At 43.2% G+C, this 21,217-nt stretch overlaps 1 protein-coding gene across 3 annotated transcripts in view; it reads left to right on the top strand.

Moving 5' to 3' along the window:
• Positions 1–15,274: 15,274 nt before the first annotated feature.
• Positions 15,275–21,217, top strand: part of GABRB2 (gamma-aminobutyric acid type A receptor subunit beta2) — a 123,585-nt gene continuing 117,642 nt past the window's right edge. For all 3 annotated transcript variants that reach the window (XM_044453795.1, XM_044453794.1, XM_044453793.1), the window contains exons 1-3: positions 15,275–15,351; positions 15,498–15,589; positions 16,535–16,602. In XM_044453795.1, the coding sequence (XP_044309730.1) occupies positions 15,275–15,351; positions 15,498–15,589; positions 16,535–16,602 (237 nt within the window). The remainder of the gene's footprint in view (positions 15,352–15,497; positions 15,590–16,534; positions 16,603–21,217) is intronic.

The following is a 21,217-nucleotide window of genomic DNA, read 5'->3' as shown; positions in this document are numbered from 1 at the left end:
TTATGGTCATAGAAAAAATTATCAGCTAGACCCCGTTGATATAGTCAAGCCATTCAGCTTCATGGGATGACCCCAGCTTCTAGTATCACAGGAAAGATTTTGGCTCTGTTTTGCTTTTTATTCATTAACCTGTTATTGATACATTAGAGGACTTTTCCTGTTATCCCATGACTCCTAAGTTTGCTCAGAAAGATGATAGCAAAAGCCTTTTGAAACTCCCAAGGAAGAAATCTGTACTAGATCATCTCTGTCCATTTATTTATTGACACCATCTCAGAAATCTAAACAGTTAGTGAGATAGGATAGACTTTTCAGGGGCCGATTCTTTTTTTTCGCAGGAGACATCCTTTTATATGCTTGCTAATTTTATGCTTAAACATACTTTTTACTAAATTAGCAGAGTGCCTTTTTGGTTAAGGGGTAGGATATAAATCTAATAAATAAAGAAACAAACAATTTCCAAGATTTCTGTTTTCAAGAGCAAGTATATTCTCTAATAATTCCATTAGGACTGCTTCTTAACCCTGCTGGTGGCCTGCTGGACTTAGTGGTACCTTTACCAAACCGCAGGATACATTCCAGCTGGGCCTGTTCTTGTGGCTTTGAGTAACACTCAAGAGCCCTGAAGAGACATGTCCCTCTTGATTTCCTGCCATCTTTCTTTTTAGAAGTTCCCCCATTTTCGAGGCACGTCCTCTTTTGAAGTGAAATGTGCTTTTGTTGGATTTCTCTGGCAATTTTCCAGTTACATATAAATTATACATACCAATATTGAAAGTCCTGTTTGCCAAGCACTTTATTAAGGACTCACTACTCTACTTGACAATATCTGTCTCCTGCTTGAAAAGATTATGGGCCAGTTCAGATGTTAACAAACGGGTAATAATCTTTCCTATATGCAGCGGGATATGACTATCAGGACGGTGGAAGAGTCTACAATATGCATATTTAGGCATATACACAGAGGTGCAAATAGGCTTTGTGAGTAATCTGGGTGGCAGCATTCACAGCTAGCAATAGAAAGACCCGTGTGTAGAAAGTGTTCCTTGTGAAAACATCTAAAAAGCATAATCAGATGTTTCTAGTGCTAGGTTGTGATTCCCACTGCTAAATCTCTGCGAACAGAAAAATCTTTGTGGCTGGGGTATGGGGTTATAAGAGGATAACTCTAGAAGGTCCACAGATAAGGGGAAGATGAGGTCACTCTCTTTCTTTAAAGATAGGAGCTGGGAGCAGGGAGAAAGAAAGACCAAAATGACATGGTTTTCTAGTTAATGAACTGTAGGACACCAACATAAATAGCTCTCATCAATATCAATAGCAATAATTTTATTTGTTATTAAATTTGGTAAATGTGCCTATTAGAGATACAGACTCTTATTTGCAGTCTTTAAACTCATTGACTTTACAAGGCATGCTTTGAATAGATTTTTGTGCGTGGCTGTCACATTGAAGCATATGCTACTTAGTTCTGACAGGTCAGTGGAGAGGCTGACACTCTGTCTGTGCAGTGTGACATATGTTACATAAGCATTAGGTTCATTAACTTACTGACAACACAACCAAATAACACATTATAGATACATGCATGAATTGACAAACAAGCTCTTTAAAAAATCATCACACAAAATCTATTGAATGAGTGGCAATAAAGCGTATTTCAGCCTTTGAAGGAAGGTGATGGATTCATCACCTACAACTATTCCGTTGTCAATATCCCCTTTGCATGGCAAACCAGCCTGGTCATTGAGGTCATCGGATGCCATGCTCCGTAGTGGTTCAACATGGCCCTGTGATCCACCCGGAGCTCACCAGGCGTCCACACGCCAAAGTGGTGGCTCCATCTCTGTGGAGCTCCATCCTTTGGAACTCAGGCAGGCACCAATTTTTGGCACCTGCTGAGGACATCTTTATATGCAGAAAACTGAAAAAAGAGGGAGGTTATTTATTGGCATTGTTTTAAAAATGTTGATTATGGCATTTTATTTTTATCTGTTATTGTTCACTACTCCAGAATCTGATTATATGTGGAATTTATAAACATTGTAAATAGATACTTAACAAACAGAAGAATGTCTATATAATTTGGAAACTTATTAGAGCAGGGGTTCCCAACTCCGCAGCCCTCCAACCTGCTTGTTTCCTGCTATCACCCTCAAGGCATTGTCCCTCGCACTGTTCTTCCTGCCTCAAGAGGCACCATCTACTGATGTCTTACAAAAAACACAATAGCAGCACTGGTTCTTCTGGTCTCCATGGTTCCTTCTGTCAACTCCTTCTTGGTCTTGTCCTCCATACTAGCATGTTGGCCATTCTGGGTGCTTTGCTAGCCAGGAATGCTCAGGTACCCGTACCATTCAGCGTTTTCACTGCTCCTCTCCATGCATAACCATGTTGAAGGCTATATATGGAAGATAAAACAGCTGTGTAGATGAGTACAGGAGATGTCTGGCCTGCTTTTGCAAAAAATATAAATGGCAGGAAAAGGAGAGTAAAAGTCTTGGTATTTTTGCAAAAAGAGCACAAAGCGTTTTGCCTAATGAACATTTCTAGAGGCTCCACCCATCAAGGCTCCTCCAAGTGGCTTTCAAGGTCACTGGCGAGGTTGCTGCTTCAGGCAAAAGCATCCTGCCTTCCTCAACAAGACCTGGTTGCTCTGACTTTGTGCTCTGCTTGCTTTGCTCTCCTCCCTCACCCACTCCAGCGATGAGTCTTCTCCTGCATCTGTGACTGCAGCACCCAGTGAGTGGCCCCTGCGGTTGAGAGGGAAGGACAACTCTCCTCGCAGGGAAGCTTCCCCGTCCCACATTTTCCTCCAGCCGAGTTCCTTTCCCCCGGCTGCCATTTTGCTTGTCATGATTGAGGCTTGGCAGGCAGGTAGTGATGTGGATGTGCACTTGCATGTAATTTGAAACCGACTTAATAACATATCCTCTGCTCCAGGTGAGAGCCTGCCCTTTCAGTTGCTCTTTCTCTCTACCTGCCTGCTTTTGGAGGCCCCAAATTTTTTAAAGTATTTTAAATGTATTTTTAAAGTATTATAGATTAAAACCTCAAGGCAGTGTGTTTATTAGGAAATAAATCTAATAGTATTCAATGTACTTAGGATTGCAACTCTGCCATCTGGTAGGTCAGATTCATAATCTCTTAGTTATAATCTATCAACCCCTAAAACTATACTTTCATATTTTTATTTATTCAAGCATAATATTGAAACTCTGCAATTGCTGCTCTGCTAAAATTTCTGCAAGATGTCCACAAAAGAAAGTGCTGTATTACAGAAATGAAAAATTGCAAATAAATACTTAGTACTTGTTTGTTTTAAACAAACATAGAACAGTTTGCCTGATTTGTCTTAAACTGCCTCAGTATTAAAGGAATACAATGTTAAAAGGCACTTTGAATCCTGTCACAAGAGCTACTCAATATATCAAGGAGAGAAGCGAGTGAGCAAGAGAAATTATCTGAAAAATCAATGTTTTTGCAGCAAAAGAGTTTTAGGCAGCATGTTGAGGATAACCTGGCGACTGCAAGGGCAAAGACATTTTTTCAGTCTTCATCATGAAGTTGATGTCTTTCTCAAGGAGAAAGGAAAAGGTCACAAAGTAATACTTTCTGGCCCTGGATGGATTTTGAGTTGGCTTTCTTAACTGATATCAGAGAGCATCTGAACACATTGACTCTAAGCTTTCAGGGAAAAGGAAAGCTTCTGTGTGACATATATTCTGAACTGAAAGCTTTTGCAGCAAAACTAAACATTTTTGTGAAGCAATTTAATGACAGTAATTTTTCAAACCTATGCTGCAATGGCCTAAAATTTGAGAAGGAAGCGAATTTACTATTCATTGCTAAAAGACACATCAAAGCACTGAACCTATTGCAGGTAGAATTCCAGAACAGATTCACTGATTGCCATAACTATGGAAAAGAAATAATAATGTTTCAGAATCCATTTGAAGTACACCAGAAGACTCAAGAAACTTTTTTTCAGATGGAACTAAAAACCCAGAATCATCTCAGAGACATCAACAAAGAAAAAAGTCTGTTAGATTTCTATTGTGGGCGACCTGATATATTTATCAGCCCAGAGACATCTGCTACAGACATGTTCACAGTCTTTGGCACCACATACATCTGTGAGCAAACTTTTTTCAAGCTGAAAATTGTGACATACTAGTGTAGGTCAAGACTTACAGATAAAAATTTATGTGACATTTTAAGGGTGTCTGTCACAAGCCTTGACTTGGACATTAATGACTTTGCTAACAGAACAGCCACAAAAATCACACTGACTAGGTAAGCATGTATATCAAAATAAAAGGATTCCACAGTAAAATATTGTTCCAAAATGGGTTGCATTTAAGTTAGCATTTCTTCATTGATCTCTGAACGTTTACTTTTGATCTAAGCCAGTAGATTAATACTTTTGTTACATTTTGATTTAAGATGTGGCCCTCTTTAGGCATTGTGCACTCCAATGCAGCCCCATGTCCCAGAAGGTTGGGAACGACTGTATTACATCAAGACATAATTAGGGCTAGTTGAATCCGAGGAAGAAGTCACCAAATAATAGTTAATTTCTTCAGTTAAGTGATTTACATTTCTTGTTCTAAACTTGGTGCCTTTCAGATGTTTTGGACTACGATTCCTAGCATCCCTGATATTTGGGCAGGCTGGATGGAACTGATGGGCATTGAAGTCCAAAGCATCTGAAAGGCATCGGCTTGAGGAAGGCTGAGTCAAAGCTGTCAATTTTCTTTTCTTTTTTAATAACTATTATTATTTTCTACAAACTAAAAAAAAGAAACTAAAAAACATCAAGCATCAGAAACATCAGACCTGCTGGATCAGCCCTCCATTTTTTTTATAGCAATCCGTAAATATATTCAAATCTACGCATAGTCCCGTTTCTCTAGCCAAAGATAAAAAGAGTTCCAAGTTCGATAGAAGTATGTATCCTCTTTCTCCTTCAGAGACAAAGTCAGTCTGACCATTTCAGCACAATCCAGAATCCTTTTTTAAAGTCAGTTCATCAGTGGGTTGTTCTTCACTCCTCCAATGTTGGGCAAATGCAATCCTTCCCGCAGTAATTACAAAGCTGTCAATTTTCACATAGGCATAGAGAAGTGGTGATTTTCTAAGTGTTGACAGCATCAGCTCTGCCACTTATCCATTCAAATTTTTTTGTAACTCTTTGTTTTCCAAAGGAGGATTTTCCAGTTTGAGGGGCTCTCACCCTTAACATATTTAGGTATGTAGGTAGATAGACAGACAGATAGCCATATACATGCACATGGAAGGCATGTCATGAGCAGAGCTGGCTGGAGCCAGGGGTCAGACTAGATGGCCCAGGAGACCCCTTCTGACTCGCTCCATTTCCATGTTTCTATATCACCACAGTCCATTTTTAGAGCAAGTCTGAGAAATGACTGGGAATGCTGCATAAGAGTAAAAAACAGAAGGTTAACCCATTGATAATATCAGTGCAACTAGATTCACTGAAATATGCACTTGCTATACAATTACTCAACCATAAATTTAAAATTATGTTTAAATGTTTTAAATTAAGACATCTTCCAATTATTGCTAGCAATGCTATTGGCTTCCAAAACTTCTAAGAAAGCATCAGAGATACTTCTTTGTGAAAATTGCTGCCACTGGAGCACAGTCCTCTTTACCACAAAGGAAATATCCTCCTACCAGTTGCTAGAGAAGTAATGTTGACCTTCAATCAGGCAATAGACCACAAAACATCTGCCAATAGTAATCAACCCATCCAGCTAAAAACCAGTGACTTCCAGTGCTGGAATCCTTATTGCCATTTCTCATTTCTTGTGACAGGAAAATTGTTGAATGAATCATTCAAAGTATTTGTGTTTGAAAATTCACTATTTTAACTCCTCTGTATTTTTAAAGGGCCTCAGATCAAGCCATCAAAAGAAGGGTGATACGTTTGATTAACTCTTCCCAGTAATTATGTTAATAATTTGCCCATGGTCAGACAAAGAGGTTAGAGAAAGAACAGCAAATAGTCGTCACTCAACATTTATTAGAACACAAGGTTTTTTCAGGTTAAGAATACCAAATTAAGTGGACTTTACTCCACAAAAGTTTGTATCATATTAAACCTGCTTTCCTTTAATTATGCTACAAGACTCTTTACTATTTTTACTTCCATATAGTTAATAAAAAGTTGGATTAGATATGACATGGAAGATGTACTTAAAATGTTCTTCTGAATACAGGGTATAGTCCAGCAAAAGCCAAAATATTTTGTATTTTGTGTCCCCTTGATTTCAATAAGGAAATTAATTATGTGCTAAATTAACTCCTATTTAAATCAGTGAAAATCAGAGTATTAACATGAAGAGAGAACAAAATCAAGACTTCAAAGAAATTGCGATTCCATATCCTATTCAGTGATTTCCATCCTTTGTTTCCTTATAATTGCACTGATGCATTTGAATATCATAATCTTGGTTCACAATTGGTGATTGCCCATAGTACGAATATTGTTCTGATGCCAATACCTGGCATGATTCCTATGGGTTGGCTTTTTTTTAAATAATGAACAAGCCACCCTGAGATCTCACTGTTTTTTGCTGTGTTGTTCAGGGTGCCTTGTTTAGGACGTCCTAACATCTGGATTGAGAAATTTCATCATAGTTTGCTGGGAATACTCAGAGGGCCACCCAGCAAGCGCATCAAACGCACCTGCTGCTCCTTGCAATAGTGCCAGCACCTTTCCTTCTCAGTGCCCCCTGCTCTGTGTTCCTAAAACTGAGAAGGATGGACATTGAAAGGTGTTCCAAATGCATTTTTAAAAAATATTTGTTTGGTCTTGCTCAAGTGCATATATTCAAAAATCCACGGCTATGAAATTGGCATGCTGTCCCCCTCCACTTTACTGCTCCACTGTGAAATGTGTGCATATTCAACTTAAAATGTTTGTTGAACCACTGCTCTGTAACCCATACATACGTTTGACAACTAAGAATGAAAACCAAATGGCCTTGGAAGCCAAAAGCAGTTGTTGGCCTCTGGAGGAACAATTTGTGTGGGTGTAATAGGCAGTATGTGACACAGCCTTTTTTAAGGTAGAGAATGGGATTGCAACCCAAGTTTTGAGGTTGCCCTCTGTTGCTCATTGATTCATGGGCCAAATGAGATTTTTTTAGCTACATGTTTTGTCTGATATTTCATAAATGGCACAATTACAGACTTCAGTGTCAGAGGGAATAATTATTTCAGAGATATATGCTAAATATATGATTAATTTTGTAGTCAATTACTTTTAAAGAACTCCACACCATCTATGGGATCAATTTTGAATGCAATACATTTTATTTTATTTTATTTGTAAATTAAAATATTTTAAATGGGCTGAGCTTTACCGGAAATCAGTCAAATCAAATGCCAGGAAGCTAAGTGAAGAAGCTAACCTCGCTGTACAAAAAGGGGTCAATCAATACCAGAGAAACATAATAAAATAAAGCTCTGGATTCAAGATGTTTCCCACAAAGGGAATTTTGTAATGCATTGTTATTGAAATGGTTCTGCATTTCATTAAGGATGGAACTGCTAGAGAGAAAAGAAACATAAGAAACATACATCTGAAATTTATGTTTCTGAATAAATTTTGAAGTGATTTTGCCATGTCATGGGGCAGAGGTGGAATCATACTATCAAGGCTAGTATGCATATAATTCACTTTCCATCTCTGGAAGAGCCTGAATTGCAAACATGCTAAAACTAAGTTCCAGCACCACACCAGTTTATCCAAATTCTGACAGAGGCTTCACTGCCCCAAGTGCAAAACAATAAGGGTGTGAAACATGTTGCCATCCTTTCATTTTCTTAATCCCATAAGGAAGTAAGATTAATAGGACAAAGCCCTTGACACTAGGAGTTGCATGTTGCCTTCAGGGCAGATCGAAGCTAGAGCAGATGTACGGTCAAGCAGATCAGAGCTGTAGTCCAAAAAACTGGGAGGATACCAGGGTGAGGATGGAATACTTCAAACTACAGGATACCAGGAGTTTGGACCTGGGAAGCATGGAGAGGGGATAGTAATGATCACTGTAACCAACTGGAATCACTGTAGCTTTTCTGTTGCTTAGCACTCCAGAAGCAGCAAACCTCTAAATTTATAACAGCCTTCCCCAACCTGGTACCATCCATATATTTGGACTTTGACTCCCATTAGCCCAATCCCACATGGCCAAGGGCCAGAAATGCTAGGAATTACAGTCCAAAATAGAAGGAGGACACCAGCATGTGGACCGTTGGTGAACAGGGACATTCCTTTTCCCTTGTAGAAAGAAAAGTCAGGCAGAAAAGAATGAGTGTGGGGCTCAGGAGCAAAATGTTTCCCCTCCATCACCTAACTTTCCATCCACACCCAGTTCCCTGCTAATACTAAAATAAATCATACACATCCTATGGTTAGCTGTCATGCACTCTCCCACATGACCTTTAATAATAATCAATGGCAGATATTTTCTGTTTGCTCGCCAGACAGACTATGAATTCCTCAAATTATTATTATATTATTATTATAACATTTCTATTCCGCCCCTTGCCGAAACCTCGGGGCGGCTTACAACATGATAAAATACATTGAAATACAATAGTACATAAATACATTTATTTATTTATTTATTTATTAAAACATTTTTATGCTGCCCCATTCGCCGAAGGCTCGGGGCGGCTTACATCCACTTACTGATATTATATAGGAAAGCAGAGCATACAAATAGGTACAGAGGTTTAAAACTATAGTCACACTGTAATAAACGGACATTTTTCTTTTTTTTTTTTTTTTTAGCAACTTGATTCAAAACCTAAAATAATGTATTTCTGAGTCAGGCTGAAATAGAAATGTTCTTTGTCCCATGAATATTTTAAAAGACAAGGCACACATGCTATAACACATGCTGTTTGCTCAGGAGGTGAACTCCTCTCTGTTCAGTAAGGCATACCTCAGGCAACAGTGCGAGATCCTTAACCTTAGGTTATAATCCTATGGACTACAACATTTTTTGACAGAACTTTCCAGTATTTTACAACCTGCTGGGCTCATGCTCCATCTTTCTTTTTACACATTTTTCCTTCAGGATGGACCTTTAAGCCAACCAGAGAAGATATGCTAGTGGGAGCCGGAGAAGCCATAGGAACTTATCCTGGTCTCTCCATTCCTTTCCTCACCTGTTATTTCCTGTAAAACCACATTTGTGACCTTATGAGGCAGCTGCTGCAGTTCTTTCTGCCATGACTACAAGGGCACGGGGAGCAATCAGAATCCAGTATCTCCTTTCTGAGCCCATGGAATACCTGCAGCCTTGGAGAGAGGAGTCCAGGTTATCCTAGAGTCCCTGGGATGTTCTTCTGGGTCCACAGGATTGCCCTCTACATTACCCAGTTTGCATGAGTACAATTCAGGCTGCTTCACCATCTAAAAAAACTTCAGCTGCATGAACTGAAGGCTAGCCATGTATACCAAGCAGAAAAGGTGGACGCAGGGAAAACAAGAACCAAGGGAGAGAAGCTACTGCTGCACCATTTAATAAAGGATTCAACAATATCTCTCTCTCTCTCTCTCTCTCTCTCTCTCTCTCTCTCTCTCTCTCACACACACACACACACACACACAGAGAGAGAGAGAGAGAGAGAGAGAGAGAGAGAGAGAGAGAGAGAGAGAGAATGCGCAAGCAAGCTTTGAAGGCTATGGCCTAAATCTAATGTAGCATTAAGCATGTGTACACCTATTGAGTCCACTGGGCTGAAGGAAGCTTAATTCTGTGGTTTTAGATTTAAATGCAGGACTTGTGAAAAGCCCATTAGATATCATCCACACAATGCCCACATAAGGCACCCAAGCACCATCACTTTGGCTGCTGACAAACTTACCCATGTTTGATTCAGAAAATCAAGAACAAAGTTTCTACCCAATAATTGCCTGACTATGCCTCATCCCTTCCCTTTCCTCTTCCCTTCTATGTGATGTCTGCAGACAGCAAATATCTTGTTTCTATTGATCGTGGGTAAATTTTTCAGAGAGTCTTTTTGGCCAAAGAGCAAGATAAAAATGCTTTAAATAAATCTCTGGTCTAATTAGCCTTTTCTGTTATTGATAAGGTGAAGGATACTGTCATTCATTTCCTTAGGGTGGACATATTATTGGCTATTTAAGTGAAGGCTGCACTTTAAAAAAAAAAAAAACACCTAGAAGCCAGTCATAACAAACTGGTTTAATATTAGCACTTTTTAAAATCATGGCCAATACCTGCTCAGTTCATCAAAGCCAAGATTCCTAATTATCTCATAGCTAAATCAGTGGTAACAAGTTGCACTAACTCAGTTCTTGAATAGCTTAATAACACCATTGAAGAAACTTCAGTGAAGATGTCAAGAACAAAGGTAACGTCATTTGACACTGAGAAGGCACTACCCATTTAAGATTAAGTGGCTCCCACTAAAAACAGAAAAGTTGGTGGTTTGTATGCCACAGAAAATCAAAGGTTACATTGAAAAGAGAATAAAAGAAAGCAAAAATCTGAAAGAGTTATTAATGAATTATTGTTGTGCATTGTGAAAAAAGGAGCAAGTTGAAAGATAGCAACTAGAGGCCAGAAAAAAATGTTAAAGTTCAAAACATCAAGTAATTGCTTGAACAATTTCCACCCACTTTGACTGCATTCCATGGACTCTACACCAAAATGAATAGAATTATGTAGCAGGTAGTGCTGGGTAGATGTCACTCAAGGTAATCAGAACAAATTACAGATTTGACAGTCAGCCTGAACCCATGGATAAACTTTTGTGGCATATACTGTGTGCAATTTTTGCTGCTACTCGTATGTATCCTAGGAGTGTCTGCAAGCCAAAGTACTTGGCTATGCTCACTTCCTAGGCGGGTGGAAAAGGGTGGATAGGGAATGAGCACCACCTGAGCATTATGCTGCAGCTGGCACAAATCCAAGATGTTCTCCGGATGCTCCTGAGCTGGGCACACAGTTGGAAGGGCACAAACATCCTGGCTGAGGGACAGCTTCAGGCAAAGCCAGGATGCTCCCTATTCTAAAGGAAGCTCAGCGATAAAGTTTGTGTTCCTTCCAGATGAATGCTAACCTTCCCAACGGCTGGGGGATTCCTTGACTCCTGCCAACTTCTCCAGCCTCATCCTCAGCTAAGAGACATGCCTCTCAGCCAAGCGTCAGGCTTCTGCAAGGCAAAAGGAAAGGATGACTTTGCTCCCTAACAACCTCCCAACTCCTTTCTTGGCGCTTCTCATACATGCTTTAGGCAGATGACAAGGAGCCAAGGATCTTCTCACAACCTACCCCCCAGGCAGGATTTCAGCCAAGTGTCAGATTTAGAGAGGCCCAAGATTATGCCATGTGTATAGCTCATACTTCAGAGCAGCAACGTTTAGAGAAATTATTTGTGAAGTATTCAAAATGATGTGCTTTGTACATTTTCCCTTTCCTAATAGATCTCATATAGCAAAACAAACCAACCCATGGCTGTAGGTATGTTGCATTCCTGTCATCATTGCTGTTTTCCTTGGCTGTGTCTCCAAAAGCCACGCAGCCCAGAACAGTGTCTTTAATTGCTGGTGTGATCACAGTTGTGAGTTGGCCCTTCTCTGTCTCCTCCAGGTGAGAAGATGGTTGCTGGGATGTCACCTCTCTTGCAATCTTCACCTAGCCCTCTCCAGAGATGATTTACATATCCAGGCTTGCACACTGCTGGAAGCTCTTTTTGCAACTTTGCAGCAGTAACTTTGGCATATGCCTTTGTCGGATAGGCTAGTGTGCTGGCCTTGGTGAGTCAGGGCTCTTTGGGTAGGGCACATTTCCTAGGCGATTGGTATCATCATGTATTCAACAGCAGTCCCCATCATTCCCAGCGATCGCCATGCAGGCTGGGAATGTTGAGAACAGCAGCTCTGGAACACCCCAGGTTGGGCAAAGTATGCATAAATTGCGGGGAAAATCTTGCATTTCCCTGCCCCCCTTTTGTTGTTGCTTCCCAGTTTTTATTTCGGGATGCAGTCCTATGCATGTTTAGTCAGAAAAGTTCTAGAACTTTTCCAGCCAGCTGTGCTCTCAGCATTCCTCACTCGTAGCTGAGCGGGCAATGCTGGGGTGTTGGAGAACTTTTTTCTGTCTATACACACATAGCGTTGCACCCTTGGGTTGCAAAGCATATCTGCTGGGGAGCTTTCATAACTGCTCTTTGTAAAAGCCATGTACATGAATGGTGCTCTATCAACAACAGCATCGTTTTACTGGACTTGGATCCTTTTCTGTCATCTTGGCTTGGCAACCTCTCTTTGCTTCTTGTCTCTCAAATCTTCCTCTCCTGCACTTGCTCTTACAATTTCAGAAACTAATGTTTGACCTTCCTCAGATAGGCATTTTATGTGTACCTGGATCAACCCCTACTTCCTTTCATTGGAAGTTCTTGCCCTGTAAAGGTTCCCAGAGACTTAGCCTAGTCCTCAGATTCACCAGGGTCAGGATCCAGGAACTCAGCTAAACTTGGGAAACCAAAGGACCCAGTAACAGCCATGCAGCAGCAGCTGTTTCCACATTGCCTGGCTGACAATGGATCTGGCCTGTGTTCCAGGTTTTCGTGCAGTAATCATCTTCTTAAGGTGCAGACCTGGTTATCTATTATCCACCGTTCCCAACCGGTGCTGCAACATCCCCATTGTGGTGCAGTTGCTTTGCAGGCAAGTAACGTCCAAATATCGGATTTAGATTCAGGCCTGTGGATCTGTCCACTCCTACTCTTGGACTCCAGGGCACCGCCATCTATGGCGTGACCGGCGCATCCCGGATCCTCGAGATGGGACTGGGGCCCAGAGAGGGGCAGCCATTTCAGTCAACCTCGCTTTTTCACACACAGGCCTTCCCCTCCCCCCCCCCGATCCGCAGACAGGAGGACCCACGTGAAACGTGAAATTCCACGGCCCGCACATGGCGCGGGTTGGGCTCAGCGGATCCAGGGGCGCTCGCCCCACGGCGCTCTCCTGCTGCCGCCCTGTCATCTGCCTCCGTCCCCGACGCGTCGGGCTTCCAGCCAGGCGCCTCTGGGAAGAGCCGCTCGGACTTTTCTTCGCCTCCTGCCCCGGGCACGCGCGGCTGGCGGCCTCGGCCGGCGCAGGCACTGGGAGTGGGAGTGGGAGTGGCGGCCACGAAGGCGCTTCCCTGCCCACCCTCGGCGGCCCCGGCAGCGCGTCCCCCGGCGCCCCAGGGGAGCCTCCGCGCCGCCACAGCCCGGCTTGCGCTCGGGGGCGCGAGGCAGCAGCGCAGCGCAGAGCGCTCGTTCCGCACCCGCGTCGCTCCCGGAGCCTGGCCGGGATGCCGCCTCCCCGCCCCCAATCTCCTCCCGGGCTGGCTGGGCTGCGAGGCAGTGAGCCCGCCCTGGGGAAGCGCTGCTGCGCGCAGCCGGGCGCTAGCGTAGCGCGGGTCGCCAGAGGCGCCTGTTGTGTCTGGGGGCTGGAGCGGCCTTTCCCGCCCGCTTCCCTGTCCGCGGCGCTGCCACTGCGATCTGGGTCGGGCGAGCGGGGGCAGGGGGGATAGGGCGCTGTGCCTGGCCGAGCGCTGGTCCCCGGCCCTGCGAGGGCGAGCGGAGCAGCCAGCAGGCAGGTGGGGCGCGGGTCGCCTGCCGTGGTCTGTGTGCGGAATGACTAAACGTTTATCGGAGGCTTTCGGCGTCGCCTGCACAAGCACCGCTCAAATCGCTCGCCTCGCCTCGCCCGCGCTCCGCTACCGCCGTCCCTCCACCTCCCGCGGCGCTCCTCGCTCCCCCCGCGTTTTCCTATCTCCTGCAGCGAATTAAATATTTCGTAGCGTAATTGAAGAACCCAAGTGTTTCTTCCTAATTCTCCCCCCCCCCCCACTTTCGCTGTGCCAGCCCCGGCAAGGCGAGCACTTCAACCCCGCGTCCCGCATCCGTTCAATGAAGCAGCGCAGATCCACGGCGGCTCCAAGTGAGGTTTTGCAGGAGGAGGAGGAGGAGGAGGAGGAAGTAGTGGCGGCGGCGGCAGAGGAAAGGAGCTGGCGGCGGCGGCGGCAGCAGGCATATTTGCAAGGAAGCCTTTCAGGTCTCGCTTGGCTTCTGGGGATTTAAATGTCACTCAAAGCATCCCCAAATCAGCTCGCTGCTCCTCTCCGCTTCCTTCGGCGGCACTGATTCGCGCCCCGAACGTTGCATTTCTGCAGCTTTACTACCCGGGAAGGTAAGGAGGCTGTGAGCGCAAATGCACCGCGGGGGCAGCGGCATGGTCACTGGCAGCCCAGACTCCTCGCCGGGGTAACTTCCCCTCCTCGCCCTCCCCCACCCTCCCGCTCAGCCTTTCGCGCTACGCTGGTGCATTTCGGCACGACCGCCCTCCCGTCTTGCCCATTAGAGGGGACAATTTTAAAAGCGAGAGGGAGAGGAGGAAGACGTGGCCTTTGGAATCAGCCCCTTGCATGATGTAAAGGCTGAATCGCGCTCACTCTGCCCGTGTAAAGAATCCCGAGGACCGTAGACGCGATAACGTCATTCACCGCCCCCCCCCGCAGCCCTTCATTTTTGTGCCCCTAAGACCACCTCTCTTTCCCCCCTTTCTTCCTTGCTTTCCGGAAAAGCTGCCAGCCAGCTACCCCCTTCCAAGAAACTCGTCATCATCGCCTATTCCCCCTTCCCCCAAATGCTATAGGCTGAGCCCTTTCCAGCCACCCATCGCAAACTCGGACCCCCTCCCCCCGTAGCTTCACCCACCATTTGCTATTCCCAAGGAGCACAAAGTCTACCTGCCCCCTCCCCCCATGCACGCGTTGCGTTCCCATTTTAACCTCTTTTCCTCTCAGTTCCTAATCCGATTTTGCACATTTCTTCCTTTAAACTAGGTTGCAAAACTGCTGTAGCTTGCAACTCTTGAAACTTCCTCGGGTGCTGTAGTCCACGTAATATTAGTCAAAAGGCAACAAAATACACTTCATCCTCCGCGGATTACTTTTTTAAAATAATAACAATAATGATGCATTTCCTTCTTCCCCTTTAATTTTTTTCTGTCCTTTTCTCTCTCGTTTTTTTAATTTTTTTTTTTTTTTTGGCAAGAAAATTTGCTCCATCTCCAGCAGCAACCACTGCTCCTTTTGATGTTGTGGTACGCCGTGCGCATGCGCTCCACATTAGAATTACTGCACTGGCTAGAATAAGTTGGATCTCTTCTTCTCTTCCACTGAAACCTTAAATCATATCAAAAGCTAAAGGGATGCTGAGAGTCCGGAAAAAAGGTTGCTTTGGGATTTGGTCGTTGCCTTTAATAATAACAGTGGTGTGTGCACAGAGGTAAGTGATCAAAGCATCCTTCTCCCCCCGCCCTTCACTTTGAATTGTACTGTATGCTTCTGTTAAACTGGGAGGTGCAGAATTCGTCTTGAGAGTTAGAGAAAACCGCTTTGTATTTATATATATATTTTAACCCTTCTCTTTAGTGCTAATGATCCCAGCAATATGTCGCTGGTAAAAGAGACCGTGGATAGACTGCTGAAAGGCTACGACATTCGACTGAGGCCAGATTTTGGAGGTAATTCGATTGCTTTTGTGAGAAAAGCCTTCTGCACAACCAAGCTTGCCTCTTGTCGTGACTGATACGTGTGTCTGCCCGAAACGTGTTGGGTGCCGCTTCGGGTCTGCCTGCCTGCCTGCGTGTTGCCATTTTCTGAAGCTGGACCCAAAGTTGAGCCCAATGTTCCTTTGCACAGAACGGCTGTAATGTGTATACATGTCACCGCCTCGTCGTGAGAAGGAGCGCGTGTGTGTATCATTTATTAACCCGTAATTAAAGCTTTGCTTAATTAGCCTTATTGAGATGCAAATCTCCTGAGTTTACCTAGCGCCCGTTGCACGGAGTCTGGTGTGCCTGTGGTCGGTCACAGGGAATTTTGTGGAGTGCGAGGTGCACCGCTAGCCGAGGGAGACCGCCAGCCAGCCAGCCAGCCAGCCCCCCGTGAGCTTTGCATTGGGAGAGCGATTGCCGCGGCTCGCTTGCCTGTGCATGTGTGTTTCAGCTCGCTGGAGCTAGCAGGGAACCCCTGGATATAGGAGGCGCGCTGTTGCCGCTCCGGGGAGCATTCAGCGGCCGGAGCCCGGGCAAGTCGTTCCGACTCCGGACCGGTTCTCTCCAGCCCGTGCTTGCCCCTCGCCCGCCCGGGCTTGAGACCGCGCGGCGGGCAGCAACGGAAGTGCCTTGCTTTAAACTCAGTCTCGGCAAGTCGGCGGGGTGTATCCGCGGCCGAGCACCGAAAGACACTTCAGCCTGCTCTAAACACACGTGTGTGCGTGTGTTTGTGTGTGAGAGAGACTTATATAAAGCGCTCCTCGTGCCTGGAAAGAATGCAGGGCAAGCTCGTGGCTGAACCGAGCCCGAATCTTAGCCGCCCTGTGCCCCACCCCTTCTTTAGACCGAGCGATCCTTGCCAGAATGAGTTAAATTGCGAGAGATCACAGTGCGGACCATCTTGTCTTGCAGGTCCCCCTGTGGCTGTTGGCATGAACATAGATATTGCCAGTATAGACATGGTATCAGAAGTCAATATGGTGAGTATTTTCTCCCTTCCCCACTCGCTCACTCCACCCGCCCCCTTTCCATATGGTTGACTTGGGCGTGTGGAATCAATAACATCAGCTTTCCTGCGAGTGCAAATGCAGGTTCTGATTATTTTGCCATATTTCTAATCAGCCACCAAGATGCACCTGTGTTTTCCAGTTATTGAGGCCAGCTTCTCACCCCTCAAAAACAGCTTTCCCTTCTGCTTTCTTAGCGTGGCTCTAAGGGCAGGATGGAATGAGGTGTGTGGGACAATTTGAGGTTTTTGAAATTAAAATCTAGAACCAGCAGATTTTCAGAAACAAAACCAAATTTTGGTGAGAACATGGTGTATGGTGGAGGGACAGACTTGAATAAGGCCTGCCTCTCGGTTTTAATACCTGCAACTTAATACCTAAAGGCTTCTGAACATTATGATTTGCAGTGTGTTAAAAGCTAGTCTGATTTATTGACAGCCTTACTATTTAGCAGATTCCATTTCAAATATACAGTCAAGCACTATTCAGAGACTTGGGGAACAATTCTGGCCTTCTTTTGCTTCATGCAGGAGTGCCCCCTGCTGACACCAGTTCGTTCTACAGCTCACAGACAATATTTCTTTGACAGTTGGGTCAATTTACTAAATTGTTTTAGTCAGAGTGAGTGAAATTGAGATGAATGTTGTACGCTGAAACAAAGTTGTAGTTTGCTGACGTACATTGTTTAAATGCATGTTTAGAGATCACACAGAGAAGTGGAAGTGTACACAGCTTGAACTCAAATTTAACAAACTCAGTATAATGATCCTTTAATTTATGTCGTATGCATTTCTATTTTTAGAGAGTTGGCGGAGCAATTTGAAAACAAAAGTTTGTATTTGTTAGGAAGACCAGTCTCTTGCAGGATAGTATAGTGGAGGCAAGGGTTTTTTGTTTTGTTTCTAAAGAAACCTTTTTGCATATCACCTGAGTTAATTGCAGTGTTAATGTGTCAGACTAGTTAATCTGACACAGCTAAAAAAAAAGGTTGTTGAAAGATGGTAGATAGCCTGCTTGTATTTCTTTTACTCAGGCCTTTAATGAAGTGCAGAAACTACTAAAGAGAACTGGAATTAATAAATGGTTTCTTTAAAAACTTGCAGTTATTATGACTAGTGAATTCCTTTCCAGTACTGAATAATGCTGAATAAATATTCCATTTATGCTAGAGATTTTCCTGAGCATGCTTGTATTTCTGATGGTTTCTTAGCAGATTCGGTTCATGTCATTGACATGACATGAATTAACACTTTTCCATTACTGGTGTATAAGTAGATAAGGTTGCATGATATTTCTTTTCTGTGCTGAGCTACTGTGCATATTTTCTTGATACAGGCACAATATTCTGTAGTATCAAACAGTAATACATTGTAAATACTTGTGTTAATGTCTGGTTTTATTGCATCGTGTTGTCCATATGTCTAAAACTGTTCTTGATTGCTAAGGCCCTTCTGACTTCAGTTTACTCACCTTAAGTCACTCTGAGTTCTAATATGTCTAATGAGCATGCAAAATGAAAACACTTTTGCAGTTTACACTGATCTTTGACTTTTGATCACTATTGCATGAGCATCTTTTAGCACATATACCTGAATAGGCCAGAAAATGCAGTTCTGCTTTTGAAACTAGTTCACCACTGACTAAAAATAACCTAGTTAATGCATAGTATATCTTACTTGCATTATATTTGCATAGTATAGTATACTGTCTTTGGAAAATAACAGCATTTATTTTGTTTGGGGAATTCATTTCTTACTGCCTGAAACATTGATCTGCAAGGCTGGTGTTACATGAAAACGACTTCTGATACATATGCTGTTACCACTAACATCTCTCCTCCACCACACACCCTGGGTGTGCTTTGTTAAGAAGATACTGACTGTTAAATAACATCCAGAAGTTTGAAAGGTGAAACTTTAATAGCAGATGGAACAGTGTCCAGATAAATAGTGAGCATTGTGTGTTAAAAAAAATATTCTTAGCCTTACCTTTGCAGTTTAACGTTGGATGAAAGTGATTTGGCCTTGTTAAGGCTTCTTTTAATCTGGTACTTATCAGATGACCAAAATAGTCAGAGCACATCTCATTCATGGCGAATATGAGTATGGGTCTGTACTGTGCAAGGAGAGCATTTTCAGTCATCTGAAATGTTATCTGAAGATACTTCAGTTTTTCAAAAACAAAATCCATTCATAATTCACTAAGCATTTCCAGACTAGTTGCCTGAAATTTGGTCACGGAAAGTTTTATAACTCTCTGTGGGTTTTACTTACCATTGTGTCACATTTCATTCCTGTCATTAAAAGGGACATACTGGTGAAAATTGATCTTGTCCAGGATTACAGGAACAAGCCGTGGAGTCATTCATAAACTCCCCCTAAGCATGTCTTCTCTCATGTTGAGATGTTCTTCACTGGCCTGCACCGTGGTGAAGAATCAGGTCAGCACCTCTAGGACCCATGCTGAATACCGACTGTGGTTTGCTCATCGGCAGGTCGCAGAGCTAATTTACAATTTCGGTCAACCCGGTTAATCTTAACCATGGTTGTCTGTTGGTCTGATGCAATTCATCCCTGTGATTTAAGCCAGGTGTAGAAAATGTGTGCGTAGGAATGGAAGGCCTAGTGGTCCCCCTGGTCTGTCCCTGATACCTGCCATAGCCAAGGCTGCTCACTGACTTACGACTAAAGCACATGAAGCCCATGGAATTGTTTTTGAAGAGGCGCGCATAGGAATGCGGTTCCTCAGATCGTGACTGGGTGCTTAACCTGGGACTGTCCAGTCAGAAGCTTGACTCTTGAGAGGCATTCTGCTTGGTTTAGGGTTTGACTTCAGTTACTGGAGCGAGTGAACTTTTTCTCTGAAGTGCATTGTAAAGTGTTGCTCCGGTTCATCAGGAAGGCCAAATTTACTGTCAGTGTTGGCAAACACAGCTAAACCTGGATGGAAAAATGGGATTTCTACAGAGCAACCCTGTGAATGTTTACTCAGAAGTAAGCCCCATTGTATCTAATAGGGATTACTCCCTTGTAAGCATATGGAGGATTGCACCCATAGATACTGAACTTTACTGGTGTTTGCTTAAATACGTTGATGCGTAGCTAGTGTGACAAGCTGTGAGTTAGGATGTTCCCTTCACATGCACATCTTCTCCAATTAGGTTGTTCAAGTATATATGAGTGAAAAATGCTGGAGAGTATGCAGAAGTGAAAGGCTGGAGATCTATTTGAGCCAGCAGGCCAGTTGCAAGCTATTTGAACCAGCCATTAAGTGCTATAGAAATGAAACAGAGCCTCCCAGGGAAATTCAGCTGTTGGACACTATGCAAATTAAGTAAATAAATAAATGTAATCGCAATAGGACTAACCTGTGAGAGCAAACCGATGCTTTAAAAAAAGTTTGTTAAAAACGAATTGGCATATCAGACCATTGCCGCAGTCATTTCCACTACTGGAATGTTAAATGCCAACAAACAGTACTTTATCCCCAGGATGTTTCTTGTTTATTTTTGTTGGCCATTAAACCTGCATGTATTTCTGCTTGATAATACATGTAATGTTGATAATACATGCTGGTAATGTTTCTCTTCAAGGAAATGTAGCTCCTGGGGATAGATCACTCAAAAATGCAGTATTTTGCTACTTAGGAAATGTAATTTCTAATAGTACTTTCTCTGTTATGTTTAGATTTGATTGAGAGTATACACATTTTGCAGGCGTGCGTGGCACAAATCCTTCCTTTCCAATGCTATCGTGTGATCTTACTTACACAAGTAGAATGCCCTTCTAGGCTACAGGAGTGCAAAGTACAGGAGTAAATATGAGTTACATGCCCTTAATATTGGTAATGCAGTTGAAATCACATTAGATGCAGTTTCTCACTTTTGTATGACTCACGTGGCAGCAAGTGTCAGGCCCCACTGACCTGTGTAATGAGCAAACTTCAAAACATTCATTTTTCTAGATAACAAATATTAAGTGGCTGCATTTTTGAATCTTGAATATTCATACAAAATTTAAATTCCATGTTTCATCTAGTTTTACCTTGTCTGTGCATATGTTCTTGCATATAAAGTCATTAAGATGGAGATTTTACTAGAACCATCTGATGACTTAGGAAAACAGATTTGCATTTCAGTTCATCCTTGTTCATCATTTTGCAGCATATTAAATACATGGCGTTTTTATTCCTAACATACACATTTTCTGTGACAAACCAGCATATCTGCACCACCACCTTGCAAGACTGCAAGTCACCTTTTGTCTGTGTTCCTCAAAACGTGGCTTCTCCTGAGACTTCAATACCCTGCTTGGAAGAGTTAAAGCTTATAGCTGTTATGTATAGAGGAGGATATTCCCCCCTTCAGGGGTTCCTTTAAACTCCTTAATAACCCCCTTAATATTTGCCAAGTAGGCTAGTGAAGATATTAGCCCAACTGCAGGGCAAACAAGAAAGGTAAACCAACTCCAGTTTCCAAACCAATACACTTATTAAAGAAGCAAGCAGAAAAAAGTTGAGAAAGTCAGTTGCTTTTAAAAGTAAACTAAAACATCTAGTTGCTTCCTTAAACCATTTTTGCAGGATCTTA

The sequence above is a fragment of the Varanus komodoensis genome, unplaced genomic scaffold (genome assembly GCF_004798865.1).
Source record: "Varanus komodoensis strain SLA01 unplaced genomic scaffold, ASM479886v1 scaffold7_1, whole genome shotgun sequence".
Taxonomy (NCBI): domain Eukaryota; kingdom Metazoa; phylum Chordata; class Lepidosauria; order Squamata; family Varanidae; genus Varanus; species Varanus komodoensis.
The sequence above is the reverse complement of the archived record's forward strand: the minus strand, read 5'-3'. Positions and strand labels throughout refer to the sequence as shown.